Genomic DNA, 19,248 nt, shown 5'->3' on the forward strand with positions numbered 1-19,248 from the left:
AAACAGAATCCAATAATTTTTAAATCATCTAAAATACTGTAAATAATTGAAATGTGAAAACTGAGAAATTTGTTTATTTCTTTGACCCAAAAAACACTATTTGAAGAGGATGTGACAGGGTCATGTTTACCCCTGTGTTACATCAGCTCATCTTTTAACAACAGTCTATAAGAGTTCGTGAACCGAGCAGAGCGACTGCACTAGCTTTGCAAGAAATGTATTTCCCAGTCTTGCTTGACAGAAGATGTTAGGTTCTCAACAGGGGGATTCAGGGCCTTTGTTAAAATGTATTACTCATTTATAAAGACACATACAGCTCATTTCATCTGTCCCCAAACAGACCCTGATTCGCTGCAATGGTAAGAAAGACCAGTGAAAATTTGTGATCAAACACCACCTCAGATTTCAAAGTGTGAATACATTCTCAGAAAGTGGGTCGACATCTTTAAAAATTACACATATTTTGAAAAGTACTCCAAAGAACCAAAATTTTCACAACAGCCATTATGTATGTCCAACCTTTGGACCTCGATTTTTTAATACAAATCGTAGATCTGCATGATTTGTGCTGATTTGAGATGGAGTGACCCATAATTACCTCAGAGTACCGTAAATGATGAACTGAAGCAGAGCATCTTGTTTTTTACGTCTTGTCTTTGAATTTGTAAATCGTTATTTGTGCTTTTGAAACCCATTTTACTATACTTGCCATTATTTTCAGTATATTTTTTTTATTTACATAGATATATCACATGTGTAGCATTCATTAAATTGTTTAGTAAGTTTATTTAATTGTTTAGTAATAAGAACAAGATCCCGGATAGAAGCGGGTGAAATGGACTTCCTCCGAAGGTTGGCTGGCCTCTCCCTTACAGATAGGGTGAGAAGTTCGGCCATCCGGGAGGGGCTCAGAGTAGAGCCGCTGCTCTGGCGCCTCCTGGGTGAGGTGTTCCCGGCACGTCCCATCAGGAGGAGGCCCTGGTGCAGAACCAGGACATGCTGAAGACATTTCTTTTTCTCATTTAGAATTTAATACAGCTGTATTTTCTAAATTCTGTATGCTTCACATTGTTTTGTTGTTTTTACTTACGTTTTGCACATTATCTCAAATATTTAAGTTATGTTATCTGTGATAAAGTCCCCTGTATTACCAAAGTGATGTTTTTTTTTAACAAAGTTGAAGTCGAAGATAAATTAACTATCTCAGAGTATCAGAGTACCGGATTCATTCATTTTAAATTGAAAGCAAAACTGGTATCTTACTGATTCGGTTACTAGAAAAGAATGAAATTACTCCAAAGATGCCAAACAGCTTTGAAGATAGGATCCCTCCACATGGGGGGACATCAATCTGCCAGACTAATTTATCATAAGGGCAAGCACGCAACCAATATGAGACACATGTGGGTCCGTCAAACCGCTCCCCTGTATAACCAGAAAGACTCCAAACAGTTTTATTTCTTAACGTTTTCAACTCTGTATCTAAGACCTCTGTGTTGTTTTCTTTTCCACTCAAACCTGCAGACGACTCGTTTTAAAGAGTAGTTAAATGAAATTACTGACCTTGCAGAAGCAGGGCAGGAACCAGTTCTCACATTTTACTGGCCTGACCTGAAGGACTCCCTCCTCCTCTGAACTAAACAAACAAATAAAAAAAAATGTGTTGGCACAGCATGGGAACTGACAGATGTCGCAATGGTGTGTTTGAAGTGTGTGTGAATCAGGTCTGGTAAATAATACCGTTGGCACCCTGGGCCTGCTTCATCTGCACACATGGTTACATAACACAGTATATGCTTGTCACTCTCTTAAACAAAAACAGTAAGTAGGGCTGATACTACCTCTGATGACTGATAATAATTTTGTAGTTTGTATGAACTGCAATTAAATTTGGTTAATTTTATTTGAACCATAATTTAACCAAGAAATTTTAGAAAATAGACTAAAATCTCTTTTTCTTTATACATCTATCTTCCAAACACAACAACATTCAGGTATAGCTGCTAGCATATACCTCAATACCATTATTGAGCTAAAGTGGTACATATGGTTACTATTAAACCTTGAAAACTAACCTTTTAAGAAAAAAAAAGCCAAGACCCAACCTAGCTATACAGTAAAACAATTCTAAAAAGCACATAAACAGCTGAAATTGAGTCACTTTTGATTATTGAGGCAAGATGCTCAGAGCTACATTAGCCGCTACTAGCATAGTAGCTGCTTTGTTGGTAGTGTGGGTGCCAGGAAAATGCATGCAGTTATTAAAATATGTGTAAACTTACATGGAAATACATCAGTATGTAAGACAAACACAGAGTTTGTGCAGTTTGAACACTCAAAGTCAGTATTTGGTGACTTAATTCTTCAATACAGTCTGAAATTTTTTAGGCTGCTTCGAAGCTCTCCAGCTCTTCTCTTTTTTGGATATTGACTGCCTTTTGCTCTGTTTTCTGTCGAGATGAACCCATAGTGCTCAATAATGTTGAGACCCGGGCTCTGGGGAGGCCAGTCCATGACTGACGGTGTTTCACTGTTTTTCCATCTAAGTATGTTTTAATTGCATCGGCAGAGTATCTGTGATCATTGCTAAAAAATGAAGCTGTTAACAGTCTGATGCTTGCCAGATGGCATTGCATAGTGGATCAAATATGACCGTAATTTTATGTGTTTATTTTAACGTTCTCCAGTGCTATTGGCTGAAATGAAATGCAGCTCTAAACCTCTGTGCCTCCACCACGTTTTCAAGATGGCTGTTGACACTCACTGGTGCGCCTCTTTTTTGGCATCCTCTGACAGTGAACCAAGAATTTTAAATCTGGATTCATTACTCCACAAGACCTGTTGGCACTGATTTTTAGTGCAGTTCTTGTGTAATTCGGCACAGCTCAGCCTTTTCTCCCTGCTTATTTTCCTTCTGTGAACAGTAGATGGATCAGCTGAAGGGCCAAATGAATCTTTCATGTCATATGTCAGATCTATATTGCAATTTTTCCTATTTCTTATGGACAAGACTTCTAGGTAGTGTTAATCTGCTGTAGTTTTACCTGCATTTTTTGTCCTCTACTTGTCCAGTTTCCTCAAATTTGTTCAGGGCATACTGCACACCATGGGAAGAGCTACTAGCTCTTTAGGAACCACCTTGTTGGTGCAAAAAAAATACTACCTTATTCCTGTCAAACTGTTATCGTTTGAACTGTTCACACATTCAGCTGAAAAAATGGGAACAAATGATGTGGTTGTGTGACAGGCTGGTAGTTACAGTCTCTATCCTAGTTTTAAATCCAATTTAAAACTGGTTCTTTTTTTGAGTCGTTATATGTAGGCAACTCTGCTTCATCCCTTGAATTAGATGCCATTCTTTTACTTGAATAAGTGTTTCACAAGTCAGCATTACGTGGCTTAACAAAAAGATATATTCATCTAAAACAGCCAGGTACAAGCACTGGGCTGAGATGAGTGAAACAAAATATCCAGAGAAAGACTTTGAAAGACCTTTAGAAAGCCTGGAGAACTAGTGCTCAAGACCATTTAAAAAAAAAAAAAAAAAAAGATACAAGGTCTGGCTCCTTTGAAATCAAATGCAGAGAAATGAGGGGTGGCTCTAGACTTGTGCACAGTACAGTAAAATGAAAACAGGGTCAAGAGCGATCTCTGCTCCATTTTAAAAGTTCCTGGTTGTGTGCATGTGGAAGCAATTTTGGAGCCAATAATCCCTCCACCCTCCTGAGCCCCCCTTCCTTGTATTCCCCACCTACTTTGCCCACTTGTAAACCTGTGGTCATGCTGGCAGTGCCTAAGCTACAGTTGGCGTATAAAAGAGCAGCTTAAGCCTGCTAGTAAACAATTTTGTTTATGGCAGACGTTCTGTAAACACAGCTCCATGTTCTCAACATGCTGACTGTCAACATATCACAGCTGGCAATTAACTGTCACCATCTAACTAACCACTAATAATGAAGCACAGACCCCCTTTTTTCCCCCCGAAGAAATTACCAAAGGCAGTGTTAAAGGTTCAGTACACAGCAGGACGCCTGGTACCAGCTTACAAACGCAAAGAAAGAAGTGAGAGAAATTTCATTTTTTAAGATTTTATTAAAATACGGTGTGGAGTTTACCATTGGAAGTTACCATCACAAACATGATTGTTTCTAATAAAAAAGTAAACAAAACAAAAAATAAAGCTTAAGAGTCTAGTTACAGGAGAATTTTTTTTAATTTGTTTTGTTTTGTTTTTGCAGTCTGGTGAAAGAAAAAACAAAAAAACAAAACAAAAATCAATTCACAATGAGAGTGTGTGGAAAAAAAAAAATGTTCACATGTTGTAAAAATACATTTCCCAATTTTAACATTACACACAGTCACTTCCAAGCATTCATTCATTCATTCCTTGTTAGATGGTTAGATGTCAGTGCTAAAAGAAAGCAAAAATGAAAGAGTAAAGGAAAAAGTTCAGACCTGTGCACAAACGGATCGAAGGGGAGAGCGGTTTCCAAAAACAAGAAAGAAAAAAAAAATGCAGGAGGCTGTTCTACATTGTCAGGGCGGAAAACTTGGGATGAGGGACAAGAGACAGAGGGCGACTGCTGGAGGATATGTGTGCATTTTGAACCCTGAGAGAGAAAAAGTGACCAGCTCTCACCATAATTTTCTCCTTTTGCTTTTTGCCAACAGACCACACCAGAGTCCGCTTTGTCCTCCCCCTACCAGTCACCCCTGTGGCTCCGGCTCGGAGACTTTTAAGAGCAGCAGAGCGGTGATGGTAACGGTGGCGGGGCAGTCTCACACCCAAGAGTGAAATATCAGCTATGAGCATACTCACACTGTGCTTATCTGTTAGCCAACACACATATACTCTCTGCCCGGCTGATTTGAACTATTAAACCAGGGAGTAATGAAAAAGACATTTAAAATAACGCTGTACAGCACAGGATTGATGTGCTGCAGAATGAGCTAAAAGAGTTCACACAAGGCTAAATGTGGTTCGTCATTGATAAAGAAACAAGGTGCGGTAGATTTAGGCCTGCTGGGGTGTGAGGAGCTTTTTGCGGAGAGGCCTTGAATGTGGCCCAATCTTCTTTTTTCCTTTTGGCTGGGTGTGTGTCTCCTGACTTCACCTGCTGTGGTCAACTGTATTAAGGCAGTGAGTGGTTCCATGGCAAATTTCACTAACAGCTACTATTATGGGGAGAGAGTAAGTAAGGCCCACAGGATATCAGTTGGAGAGAAAAGGTGGTGGGATCAGACAAATTTCTTTTAAGAAGAAAAAAAAATAAAAATTGGGGCTGCGGGGGAAAGAGGGAACTCTTGATCTCTGAAATGTTTCAGTACAACATGTAGAACACAGACAGCATATCCATTAAAATAAAACAGAACGGTTTTCATAACAGTGCACTGATGAACTGAAAAAAATATATATATATAATCATCATCATCATCATCAACAACAGCAAAAAAAAAAATTTTAAGATTACTATTATGCTCATAATCCAAACTATGGGGGTTATTTATTAAAAATATATACTCATCACATGACAGAGGAGCCTAACATCTCAGGACAGACGCGCTCCACGTCTGTCATAGACTCTGAGGGGGGAAACTGTACATCACTGGAAACTGACCACGACAAACATGGCAACTCGGGTTGGAAACACTCGGTGGGGTCTGGTAGGAGGGAGTGGGGGGGGGGGGGGGGGGGGGGGGGGGGGGGGGCAATAGTATTTCCCCTTAAAAATGACCTCACATGCACTATAGATAGAGCAGCTTGACGAAGGGGGATTAAATGAATAACAAAACAGCACCTACTACTACTGTTCTAGTAAAAGAAAACTAGCAGATCACAACGATCGCCTTTTGTTTTGTTTTTTTCCTCCTTTTTTTCCTCTCATTTTTCCATCAGCCAGTAAGATTGGGACTGAAACACATCGACTACAGTCTGAATCTGTGCCGAATTCTTACACTATGAGGAAATAAAAAGGTAAAGGCAAACAGATACGCATTGGATTTAATGCCTGAGTATTCATTGATCTTATCGAACCTACAAAGATATTGTCAAATTATTTTATGGGGCTTTTTTTTTGTTTTTAAATTGTATCATTACTGCTACCATTTTACAACCCTTCTAGTAAAGAATAGTAAAGATGCATCTAGAAAATCTGTACAAAAAAATAAAAGGGTATGCACGGTACATTCAATATCTGTTACTGAGGTACTAGAAGTGGTGTTCCCATGACACCAGGGCAACAGCGTTTAAGAGTTACTCCTAGGGGCTATTCCTTTGGAACGACAACAGCTTGTTATAAGGGTGAGGGAACATACAAACACACACTCGCACGCAAACCCACACTATCACGCGCACACACACACGCATGCCACGGTCATTAATGAGCCAGCATGCAAGAACACCGTCCCATTTGCTCCTACGGAGAATCTAATCTCTATCGTCCCCTCGCACTTTGAAGGAATTGATGGATTCATGAGCAGATGTATAGGGTTGGAGCATCACAGTGGGAGAATAGTGGAGGGTGGGTGACAGAGTGGGTGTGTTGGTGGTTGTGGCGCGAGCTTAACAATAAGGCGGTAATCTATCCCTGGTCACCCCTCCTGTGGTTTGAACGTCGGCAGTGTGTCATCGTGTTCTTCGTCACTAAAGGTTACCTGTAACTGTGACTGAGAGAAGCTGCAGGCAGCTTCCTCTGCTCTGAGCAGCCAGACAGCGCCCTCTGCTGAAATGCTGCTGGGTTTCCAGCTGGGAAGGAAATGAAAAACAGAAAAGCTGCTGCAATCGAGTCCCTGTGGGCACCAGGTGCACAGGACCTCACACGCTCACTCGCACACTCAAACGCACATCACTCAAGACTGCTGGCAAGAGATAGAAATTCATACCAGGACATGCAGGTACATCTCTGATATGACGCTCAGAGCTTTTATCTCATGACATCACAATCCAAAAGGGGAAAAGCGTGTGTAAATACAGGGATGACTGTCCTAAAACTAGACAATCGCAGCAGTGAAAGTTGACAAAGAATAATGGGTTTAATACTCACAGACGAGTTTAGCAGATAAAAAACACACTGTGACAGTCAGAGAGCTCCACACTGACAGCATTATGGATCCCTCTGCTGAGCAAACTGATGACAGCGCAGAGGAGAGACAAGGGCCAAAGTGGGCTAAAGGGTTAGCTAGATACTTGGCAGGGAGAAGAGGATGTACTGTTTGTGATTCTGTCCTGTTTTCTTCTTTTACTTCAGTACAAACTTCACCCCCCATCATGAGAAAGATGGAAAGGGTAAGAAAAAGAAAAGAGGAAGAGAGCAGTAACATGAGCCATTAATGTACAAAAGTGGGGCTTCAACCATTCTGTGTCTGTGCCTCTAGTGGTCAGAGGAGGACTGCAGGAGGCAGACTGTAAAGCCTCGTGTCAGAAATGCTTTTTTTCTTGTTTTCTTCTTTTTTAAACAAACAAACATTAACATCTAGAACCAGAGCAGATCAACTTTTCATTAAAACAACAACCAACTAAGGAAATAAACCAATCCAATCACTGAATCCTTGAGAACACAGTTATTGCTGACGTAGTGGGGGAGTGAAGGAGATGAGGGGATGGTGGGTGAGCAGGTGGATGATGGAGGCAAGGGTGTATTCTGGGTGGTGGTGGTTGGGGGGGTGGATTGTTGTGGTGTGGACAGGTCACTCCTGGGCTGGTTATGTGATCTGAGAAAAGACTGTAGAGCCACGTCAGGTCAAACTAGTGCTGCCGATGTACTGGAGGGTAGGGTTGTGTCTGATCCTGGGAGGCGGGGGTTGGTTTCCAGAGATGACGGAATGTGCTGACGGCGGTGGGGGGGGGCTATTGGTCGGAAGGGATGTCTCTGTCGGCTTCGGCCTTAGTAGGTTGCCCTGGGGATGGGGCGTGAGGGGGGTGGGAGACGGGGGCGATGCCATGTGCCAGGGTTCCTGGAACCAAACTTTCAACGCCTGCGGCAGCTCCTGGGAGACCGCCTGCTGCTGCAACGTTGATCAGCCCCGGAGGAAATCTGACACAGAGCCAAACAAAATCAGATCAGGTTAAATTCAACCTTATCACCAATGAGGCAATCTCGGTCAATTCTCCGCTCACCTGTAGGCGGCTCCATTTAGTTCTGGGTGAACAGTAGCGGCCTCAATGCCGGGCCACTGAGAGGCTGCCATCAGATACTCCTTATTAACACAGTTCTTCAGACTGTCGGGGATACGCCCTGCAGAAAACAAACCACAAAGTTTCGCTGTCAGATATGACCGACAACCTCCTTATTCAGCTACCGGATACATTTCTGGTTTAATGTTCTAGCAATATGAGTCAAAACAGTCTCAGCATGGCAACAGGGAACACGTTACTCCAATGAAGCCTGTGTATTCCAAACGCCTTCGATGCTTGTTTCCTGCGGGGGAACACAGCGGGTCTATGTGCCGCGCTGGAATGGTAGCGCTGTGCAGGGCGGCTGCTGTGTTCGCTTCGTATTACTCCTCACCCCCCACCCAATCCTGTGGCTTGTCATGTCTTTCACAAAGTGTGATGTGGACATTTATGTGCTTTTTGTGCAGAGGAGTTTTTTTGTTTCTTGTTCTCATGCTGTCCTACCATGGAAGCACAGCATGAGTAGAGGTCTCTTTTTTCCCTCTTGTACTTTCCCATTGTTGTGTATATTTCAGTGTTTTTCTGTAACGCTACCGATCTTCGACTTGTATCCCCATGTAATGTCTGTGTTGTGTCTGTAAGGTTGGGGGGGTTGGGGGGGGGGGGGGGGGGTCCCATTTCACTGCAGGGCAACCTGCATGTCGCGAATAAAGCTTTGATTGATTGATTCATCATACATGCTCTGTGTTTGGTGGTAGGCATTTCATTTTAAATTTTTATGTGTGGAAATATAATCAAGAATTTAAAAATTTGTGTTTTTGGAATTTTACTCTTTAACCTCTTCTCCCATAAAGACAATATTTGAGGACATCCCATGGACCCTTAATGAGTTTTGAGACCTTGGTAATAAAAACTTGGTTTTATGATCATTAGAAGAGTTTCTAGGTTTTTCCAAGGGTAGTGCTAGTAAAGTGTAAAGGCAGAGTTCCCCTTCACTAACATCTGATCCAAACTGAGTAACTTTGTCCTGAAAGCCGGTCTGAAATATGACAGTAACTGCTCAGTTCAAAAAAGAGAAACAAGGGGTACTCCTGGTAGCACTCTAAAACTCTATCACGCATCTTAAGAAAATCCAGAATTAGTCAGACTCCAGCTCTGATCCACTAATTCTGCACTTGTCCTAACCACAAAAAACCTGTATGCATGCTTAGAGATACAAACACTGGGCGATTCACAGAACCCAAACTGTCATTAGAAAAGTGATAGTTGCCAAAAAGTGAGGAGTGTCACATGATAATGCGTTCACTGCAGCGAAAGAAATGGCTTGATCTCATGAGATGAGTGTACACGTCTTACCAGTGATGGCCCGGCGCACCTCTCTGGCTGCCTCTTCACGAGCCTCGACAGATGCCTGCTCACTGTACCAAGATGTGTGCGGGGTACAGATCAGGTTGGGGGCATCCTTCAGAGGGCCTGTTGAAAAACTGGAGAAGAAAGTACAGGCTGATACAGAGAGAGCACTGAGGGTTTGCACCACACTTATGTATGAATGTAGCGGGCCAGTTAGAGCCCAATTCACTAGGGTTACCTGAAGGGTTCTGTCTCATGGACGTCCAGGGCGGCACCTCGTATCCGGCCTTCCTTTAGGGCCTGAGCCAGTGCTTTCTCATCCACCAGACCGCCTCTAGATGTGTTCACCAGGAAGGCTCCTTGGCGCATCTGTGTCATTAACAATATCATTCAACAATGTGGATGAGAGCTTGCGAGGAAAGGCTAAGAATTTCAATTTCCAGCGAAATGCAGTACAAACTGAAACAAATGAGCACTATTAAACTCTGATTAACACACACAGTCACACAATTACAAGGTTTGGCTCAGGAAAAGCTGCAAATGTTTGAAATGTCTGGCACATAGAAATTGTCACTCTCATTTAAAGTCCTGTCGATTATTTACAAAACACCAGCCAGTAGTTCCTGTGTGCTAAAGCAGCAGTTTACTTAGCTGATGCTAGATAATGATTATGTTGAATTAATCCCACCAAAAAACTACAATTAATGCATTCAAAGACCCCTGCAGAAAAATATTTTTCATCCTCACAAAGAGCAATAAGGCAGAATTAGGCAGGAACGAGTCCTCAGATGTTACTGAAGTCATTTTGATAATAAACTTCTAATCATATGGATGTGACAAATACATCTAAAATTAATAACCTAACTGAACCAAATTATCAGCTGATGCAAGATAATATTTAGAGTAGTACGGCAGAATGCAGTCGTATCTAATCTCATCTAAAATAAACAACGCAAGCTACTCACAGGGTTTAAACAGATAGCAGAGGTATGTTGTCACTAGACAATCTATTCTAAACAAAACATAGCTGAGGTGGAAGTAATGCTACCCTTTCTGAAACCAACATTGTTTTGGATATTTGGAGTATGTTCACACACCTGTTTGATGGTGAAGTCATTAATGAGATGGTGGTTGTGCTCATTGAGGCTGCAGTGCAGGGACACACAGTCAGAGTGGATTAGCAAGTCCTGCAGAGTGGCCATTCTCTGCAGGCCGAGTGAGCGCTCCACGCCATCGGGCAGGTAAGGGTCATAAAAGATCACGCCAAAACCAAAGGCCTTTGCCCGCAGAGCTACTGCTTGACCAACACGTCCTGGAAGGAGGAAGGGGAGGTTAGGGGTATAAGAAGCCATTAGTGGTGCACAGGCTTATTTTAAAATTCGTCACATTTCCTTACTTTGATGCCACCCCTCACTACGCTTTTTACTCACCTAGACCAATAATGCCCAGCGTTTCCCCCCGGATACGAGCGGCGCCACCAGCCACCTCTCTGATCTGCTCCACGCTAGAAGCACGGGTCCCCTCCCTTAGAGCTTGGTGCATCCAGGTTACTCGCCTGTACAGGTTGAGAATCAGACATAGCGAAGTGTCCGCTGTCTCTTCCACTGAGGCTGCTGGCACGTTACAGACAGCGATGCCTAAATAACAGGTAGAAAAGAAGAAAGAAACACTAACTAAACCGTTCTGTTTTACTGTGTGTCACAGCATGGCTGTACAAGTCTCTGAAAATACAGTACAAATTTGATCCTCTCACCCAGCTCAGCGGCTGCTTTGACATCAACGTTGTCGAAGCCGGAGCCGATCCTGACAATTACTCGTAGGCCTTTAAACTTTTCCAAGTCATCTCTGGATAGAGTGATAGTGTGGTACAGCAGAGCGGCCACTGCCTCGTTTAGCACCTGTTGGAGACAGATGGAAATTTTAACACCTCGGTGTTCATCTCAGTGGACTGCACTTATCATTCTGTTACAAGGCTGCAGTGTTGTGCACAGATTTCGATTCCACTTGTGAAGGAGGTGCATGCATGCTCTCTTAAATAAATCATCAAATAATACAGCTGCTTCTTTACAAATCTATTGCTAAGTGCATTATGATAAATGAATAATGAAGTGAGGAAATAAAGAAAGAAATAATAAACTGAACTAATCAACTGCATTCATCTCCACTGTCTTGGGCTGCAGCTAGCGGTGCTAATCCTGAGTGACTTCACGTTGTTTGTACATGAAACACTTTTCCATCTGCTGCAGGTTCTGTTAAGAGCGATTCTCCAGCTCATAATGGAGTTTCAAAGCAAAGCAAGGACTAACAATCTCCAGCTGCAGCCCAGGATGGTGTAGATGGAATCTTTCCAACCATGGGACAGATCCTCTCTTAGGAAGCAGGTGAATGATAGTGAGGACCGCTACAATAGCATCCTGGCCAGCAAGGCAGCCAGCAAGAAAAACATGAGACAGGAAGGTCAGAGATAGTTAGTAACTGAGCCTTCTAAGTAAGGAAAAAAAGAAGTGAGAGGGTTCTCTCTGAGAGACTATGTAACATAACATAACATAAAATGTGCTTGTTAATATGTCTGAGCCATCTGTCACAGCCAAATCTGTGTGGGGGGGAATTTTTTTCTCCGCAGGTTTCTTTTGTGTAGACAGCTTAGACGCTGTCTGAAGTTTACAGCTCTAGGAAAAGGGAATGCAGCCTTTTTTGACATTTAGAAGGTTTTAGAAGAATGTTTCATGTGACATCAGAATGTCGTGCCTTTTTAACGTGTGTGCTTGTGTCTCCTCTACCTTTTCATGAATCTCTTGTGTAGACTGGGCATCACAGAAAGCCACTGTGGCCACATCTTTCAGGATGGGCATCTCCACAGTGCAGTCACGCCCGTCCAGCAGGGCCACCAGAGGCCGAGGGTGCATTGGCCCATTCAGGATTGGGGGTCGGATACCTGAGTCCGCCGGGGAGAAAAGGGACAAATGTGCATCAAATCAATCTGAAGCAAGAACCAGGTAAAAGTATCAAATTGCCACAGACGCATGTGAGCACTTGTTTTCAAACAGATTTTGTTACACAGCCTTTCTGCTTTTTTGCCCCCTTTCAAATGTAGCTTCCACATGACGTTTGACGTAAAGAGCTACCAGCTACTTGCATTTCAGAACCAGTAAATTTCAGCTGAAGGTTTGTGACTCAACAGTCTGCATTTCCCATGTCTGGACTATCCGACGTGATACAAGTCATCATACCCTCACAAAAAAAAACCCTGCGCACATGGCTAAACAGAGCTAGACAATAATAACTCAAGACTTTTATGACTGTATTTTTCCAACACTTATACCAGAACCTTAAGGGAACTATCAAAATGGTGTGTTTAAGTGTGTGTGTGTTTATACCAAGTGTTTTAAGGTTACAAAAGCAATGTGTAACCATATCTATGATGGGGCATGGACAGTGTCCAGCCATCTGGCCTAGTTGGCATTGAACTCCAGCTCTGTTTAGGATAGCATGTAACCATTATACACCGTCAAGACTTCACAGATCCATCGCGTCCTGTTCAAATCTACTACTCATAAAGGGGAAGCTCGGACACTGGTTAATGAAAGAGAGGCTTTTAGTTAAGTGTTAATTCTGGGAACTTGGCCTGCCTACTGTATGAGCAGACGGGTGGGGGTAGGGACAACGGGGGTGAGGTGATGGGTGTATGATGACTGGGGGAGGGGCGGAGAAAACTGTGGGGTCTCTGGGAGGAGGTTGTGGGGATTGGAGAGGAGGGGGGGCCTGAGTCATGACCTAAATTCTCCCGTCTGGAAGAGTCCCTACTTCTTATTTTTCCTGTTGTACCCTTTTATTTCCCCAATCGCACACTCACAAACACCTCAGCAGCAAACATCTGCACAACTGGCTCATGTGCACTACGGTCAATATTGCACGATTACCACAAATCAGAGGGATCAATAGGGATGCCGCGAGAACCGATATGGTAGCTAAGAAAAACAGGAAGTACTTTGCATTCAAAGGTGGGCAAGCAAGGGATGATAAGTGCAACATGCCCCCTGCAAATTAAATGATATTTTTTAGAGAAAGGGAGGAAATACTTCCAGTTGAGCAAAGCACCTGAAAGACCAGCATCCAGATCGGTTCACGGAATTCAAGTTGAGTGGGTTTCACTTCATAGTATCAGCAAACAAAGTATGGTCCTTCTTAGGTTATCCTGAAATACACGTTAGCATTTTGTTTGAGACAGCTGGCACTGCTGTTGTGAAATTAACTTTGTTTTATAGGCTGAAATGTTTGCAGTGGCTAACACTAAATGCTTATGCCAACATAATGTAACTGTAACATTAGTAAGCCACTCAGCAAACACCCTAACACTTCAGTCTGTGTCTTCTCAAAAAAGAAATTATAATATTAACATCTTAAATAAATGATCTGCCATGTCAGTGTTTTAACACAACATTTAAGTATGTTGGATAATATTTTTGTTTTTGGTATATAAAAATCATATTTTTACTGGTACAGACTATTCAATTAAATTATAAACGCCACATCTTTGCAAAAACAGCTACATCAGTAAAGTGTGTTTTACTCTTGCTCACTGTAGTTTTCTCACATGAAATCTGGATAAATCTTTCAGGAGAATCAGATCCAACACTTATTTCTCAGGACTAGAAGACAACAGGAGACTGTCCACTTGGGTAGAGCCTGCTGGAGGCAGGACACATGACGCCCACTCACTCGCTGTGGATTCTCTAGACAATTACCTGTGCTACTCACACATTTTGCTGCATTTAAGCCAGCTAAAGTCCACTTAACACCTGGATTGAGAGCTGGATAACCTGCCCAAATAATCTCTAGGGACGCGTGAAGGCGACTTTAACGTCTTCAGGCTTGGACTGACTCCACACATGCGCCAGCACTCACTATCTCAGTCCTGTTGGGTGACAGGTGTGTGTGCGCCTGCCCCCATGGTGGGGAGTGTGACAAGCAGGAACATTTACTTGGACAGAAGACAGGACGTAATGGTGAGACTGTTGAGGAAGAAAAGGCGCTGGTAGCTGGAAGGGGGGTGGAAAACAAATATTTGCGAAAGCTTCCTCTGACGCCTGAGCATATCTCAATTCATGAATAAAATGCACACAAGCTGAGGGGAAAAAGGTATTTATAAAGCCTGGTACACTCAATCTGATGCACACCATTTAGCAGTGTGATTCACATTTGCGGCAGAAGGTTCAAGAATGCCGTCATGCTGACTGCAAACAGGCTAGAGAAAAAAAAAGAAAAAACAAAGACTCTTACTATGCAGAAAAACCCAAATGGGTGCGTCACAAAGACTCCCTGTGTAAAAATATATATCCAAGTAGGCCTACACAGAGAGCAATCTGAGCAAAGGACATCGGTATACCCGAGGCCTACAACCAGCGAGCATGGCCGCACACACAATGCAATTCATTCAGTGATTCATTCATTCTCCCTCCCTCTCCCTTTCTTTCCCCTTACTCCCTCCTCCTCCTCCCCCCCCCCCCCCCTTCTGTAGTTAGAGTAAGAGGTGAGGGGGGAGGGGCAGCAAGCGATGATAATGCAGCAAGCAGCAGTACTCCACCCAGACACAGTGAGACCCACATACACACACATGCGATTATTCAGTTCCTTCTTACGCCTGCGACACCAACACACACTAAAGACAAAAAAGGAAAAAAAAGAAAAAAGGGAAACTGCACACACATAGCCGGCACCACACCCAGAGCCTAGATCCCTTCCCCCCTTCCACAGTTCACAAATTTCAAAAACACATGCCGATATAGAAAACACATGAGCACCGGGGCTAACCTTGCATTATGAAGTCTGTCAGCCTGTCTTCCTCTCTCTCTACCCTCGCCTTGCTCTCCCTCTATTGCTCGTTTTTTTTTTCCTCCCTCTCTCTCTGTTAGCCTGCTCTTGGCTGACTGGATCCCAGCTGTCATCCACGCCCAGCCCCTCCCCCACAGCCTGCCTCCAATCACCGGGCAACTCTATTGAGAGCCAGCCAACCAGCACTAACCTCATTAGCATAGCCCAAGCTGAGGCTGAGAGCGGTTTGGGGGGCTGTTGTCGTTTTTTAAAGAGACAGCTGGCCCGTTTCCCTGTAGCTGCGGCCACGACCCTTCACCTTGTCCTCTCTCCCTTTCACCCGTCTCCTGAGACTCTTCCAGACGCTTCCCTCCATTTTAGCGCACCGTTATGTCTCATCACTATCATCAACTCTCCACTCTCCAACCACTGTATCTCTAGAAATCTGCAGTGCAACATCTTCAAATGCATTTTGCTAAAAAGATCCAAGTTCACCTATTTTTCTCACCTAAAAATCGAAACAATTAATTTCACCGTGACTGTGTGCATCTGCCCATTCTGATGGATATTTCAAATTCTTTACTACTGTCCGCCTTCGGAGTTAAAACCCTTGTGAGTTGTGGCTTAAAAGGTGGTTTTCTCATGAGGACACAGCATGTAGTAAATCTCTTCTGCAACCAAGTATTAAAGATTATTTCATAAGAAACTATCATTATGTGCAATGGCACAGGAACATTACAAACAAATGTTATTATACTTCCTCAAAACACTTATATATATATATATATATTTTTGAGAATCCTACATATATATGACTGTAATGCTTATAGTCTCACCCTCACAAATGCGGTCGAGTCTCTGCCGCTTGATTTGTTTGTGCTTGTCCATCAGAGCCATACACCAAGCAGTCTATACCCAGGGACACAGAAAGAACAGATCCAAGTGGTGGCAGGGTCCCTTTAATGACGTCCACGTATTTTCACCTGCGTACAAGAATCCAGCCAAAAATGAAAAGATGAAAAAAATTGAAATTTTAAATGCATCCTTATGTTGACACCTGCATTAAACCCAACTTGCAAATGAAAAGTAATGAGGATTTTAGAATTCAAAAAAAGAGTCACTTTCTTTTTAAACACATAGAATTTGGAGTATTAGAAGTTAGCCATAATCAAACTTGCCAGGAATGAAAACACTCTCAAGTGAAACTTTTTTTTCACAAGATCAAGTGATAACTAAAGCTAAAAAGTTACAGGACTACGGTTTTGGGGGCGTTGGGGGAAATATACTGTATATTTACCCCCAGAAACTTATTATAAGGATTTATTAGTACAGCTGCAGGGTTTAGACAGACACTCACCTGGAGAATAGCGTCTGTTGCACCAGTCAGCTTCACAACTTAGTTTACACTGTAAACAAAGCAGAGATAAAATTACTTTAGGTGATAATAATGCGAAACAGTGACGCTGCAGGTGGCTCATTAAAATAATAAAAATAATAATAATAATAACTGAATAAAACTCGACACTTATAACATCGCATGCACAGCAATTAAAATGATATGGCCATCATCTAGTGGCAAAAGTATTTTGAGAGAAGTAACTTGCGCTGTACAACTCGCATAGTTTTTTCCCCCCCTTCTTTTTCACAGTTACACTCGTTCGTGTTCCCCAACTTTCTCCTTAACTTTACTACAACAACCTAGGCACACAGTACGAATAAACAGTACGAAAGGACACTCTTGATAACTTTTTGGTTATAATATCCCCAACGGTTAGCTCCCAAATTACCGTTAATGAACTAGTTAGCTTACAGTGCTAGCTCACTCGTTTCTACTCTATCCAGAAACACCGGAACGCTTACAATGAAGGATAACATTCATCCGTTAAATGCAAACGTTACATTTATTGACTCATATACGCAGATGACATTCACTAAAGTCCACTCCGAGTTAGTTCAGCTAGCATTAACTTTTGAATCGCAATCCGAGCTATCGCTAACTAAACACATAGCACAGCAGCTAGCTGCGCGACGGTGGCTAGCTAACCCAAACACAAACACTTGAGGACTCTCTAACATTTTAGTGGCAAGTTCAAACTCCCGCCAACTTTCGAGTACACGTTGTTTTTGATGTTATTTACTTCTCATTAACTCGTGAATAGTGTTGCTACAACCCACGTCCACAATTACATGAGGCGTTTGAAGCGTTGCTAACGTTAGCTAGCTATCGCCGATAACTAGCGTGCAGCTGAGTGTGTGGGAGATGAGAACGGAGGGGGAGCCCATTTCGTCCGATCTGTTATCAGCGAAGAGCGCTACAATGTGAAATATCTGACCCAGAAGCTTTAAAATCATTAATTCTTCGGGGAAGGAACAATCGCCCGTATGCTTGATTTGAACCACATCTACTTTGTGAACTAAAAAGCGAATCTTGTGAGGAGAAATGATAATTATTTACCCCGAATAAACTCTTTGAGGAGTGCTCAGACAGTGTGCGTGCGTCGGCGGTGTTCCCTCTCTCCCGATCGCCATGAAATTAGACAAAGAGGAAGTGGCTTGTCGATGTGGGGGTCAGACAGTGTGCGAGAAAGCATCCTTGGACTGGAAGGAGCGCCCTCACCTTTCAAGGCGGAACGACAAAGACGCGCAAACTCTAGTGCAACAAGTCTGCAGGCAGCTATCAAAACTTTCTGCTTAAACTTTAACTTCGTGTGCAGCGTTCTTACACATACACCCGCAGACCCGATTCTGCTCAATTTGTAATTCGGTTACAGCTAGCTACAATATAGTTTACAAGAAAAACATATTTTCTCCCCGAGCGCGAAATGTTGGTGTATGTGTGTCAATATCTATGTTAACTAACCCAAACTGGACTATACAGTATATCCATACAGCACGACTATTATACTGAGATCAGCCACTAGGTGTCACAATAATCCAATTATCTACTGCCCCCTGACTTCCTTTATGTTGGGTCCAAGCATGAAACAACATTCATATTCATTTAAGAAGAAGAAAAGAAGGACAAGACACTTTTTGGGAAAAAAAAAATAATTCTATTAAATTTATTTGTACATAAATTGTGCAACAAGTATATTTCCAGCCAAAGAAATCGTTTCTTAAAAGCCTCACTCTTTCGTTACATACACTCTCAGAAATGGCTGGACGCATGTACTCACTCAAACCACTGTACAGCCCGTTACATTGTGCCCTGTGAAGACCAGCTGCAGCACTCATACGACTGACCACTGAAGTGTATGTGCCTCGAATTCAGAAATATCTCAATCAGTGCAAACAGGAGCCTGGCTGTGAAAAACAAGAGCACAGCACCAAGAACTCTGTATTTTAAGCTTAAGGCATGGTCAGTTTATGTAAGCCGTGTCACTGTTAACAAGATGTGTCAATGTCAAAGCAATTACACAAACTCCAAAAAGATAATGTAACGTAGAGGGTGTGTTATGTCGTTTGTGCCAGAAGAAAAGCAGAATATATCTGAAAAGTTAGAACAGCAGTAAAAGTGAAGAGGCTTTAGGCGAGATTTTTAAAAAGTGGAATGTATCCTGTTAAATACACAGAACAATTAAATATGGATACTTATTGTATGGGCTTTTTTTTTTTTTTAATCTTACACACAGCAACATTTTAGCTACTGTTAAACAGCTCACATTTAATTCAGTCAGCCAAATACAAAAGTAGTCTACTCGAGTATCAGAAGCAGCACTGAACAACAATCGGTCTCATTCAGTTACTGGCATTTAGTGTGCGTCATGTAATAGAAACATTCTGTCAACCTCTGGCAATAAAGTTCTTTGATAAGGATATGTAAGGCCATCAAGATGCAAACCAGTGGCTTATGCTAATTAAGACTTGTCTTAATATCAAATATTAGTCAAAAATCTGTGCGCATTAAATCTTGCTTATTCGCTCATGCACATTTCCTTAAGGAGTGCTTCAACAGGCCAGCGCTAACAAAATTT

At 42.4% G+C, this 19,248-nt stretch overlaps 1 protein-coding gene across 1 annotated transcript; it reads right to left on the minus strand.

Moving 5' to 3' along the window:
• Positions 1 to 7,554: 7,554 nt before the first annotated feature.
• ctbp1l (C-terminal binding protein 1-like) lies at positions 7,555 to 17,798 on the minus strand. Its single transcript, XM_085370463.1, has 11 exons — positions 17,730 to 17,798; positions 16,632 to 16,680; positions 16,111 to 16,257; positions 12,244 to 12,398; positions 11,217 to 11,361; positions 10,894 to 11,100; positions 10,561 to 10,775; positions 9,702 to 9,832; positions 9,470 to 9,597; positions 8,117 to 8,234; positions 7,555 to 8,033 (listed from the first exon to the last, which is right to left on the minus strand). Exons 3-11 carry the CDS (start codon positions 16,169 to 16,171, stop codon positions 7,847 to 7,849), a joined length of 1,347 nt encoding a protein of 448 aa, XP_085226589.1. The 5' UTR covers positions 16,172 to 16,257; positions 16,632 to 16,680; positions 17,730 to 17,798; the 3' UTR covers positions 7,555 to 7,846.
• Between the last annotated feature and the right edge of the window lie 1,450 nt (positions 17,799 to 19,248).

The sequence above is a fragment of the Diplotaxodon limnothrissa genome, linkage group LG2, assembly GCF_057381915.1.
Source record: "Diplotaxodon limnothrissa isolate DT_005_m linkage group LG2, D_limnothrissa_male_GT1.1, whole genome shotgun sequence".
Classification (NCBI taxonomy): domain Eukaryota; kingdom Metazoa; phylum Chordata; class Actinopteri; order Cichliformes; family Cichlidae; genus Diplotaxodon; species Diplotaxodon limnothrissa.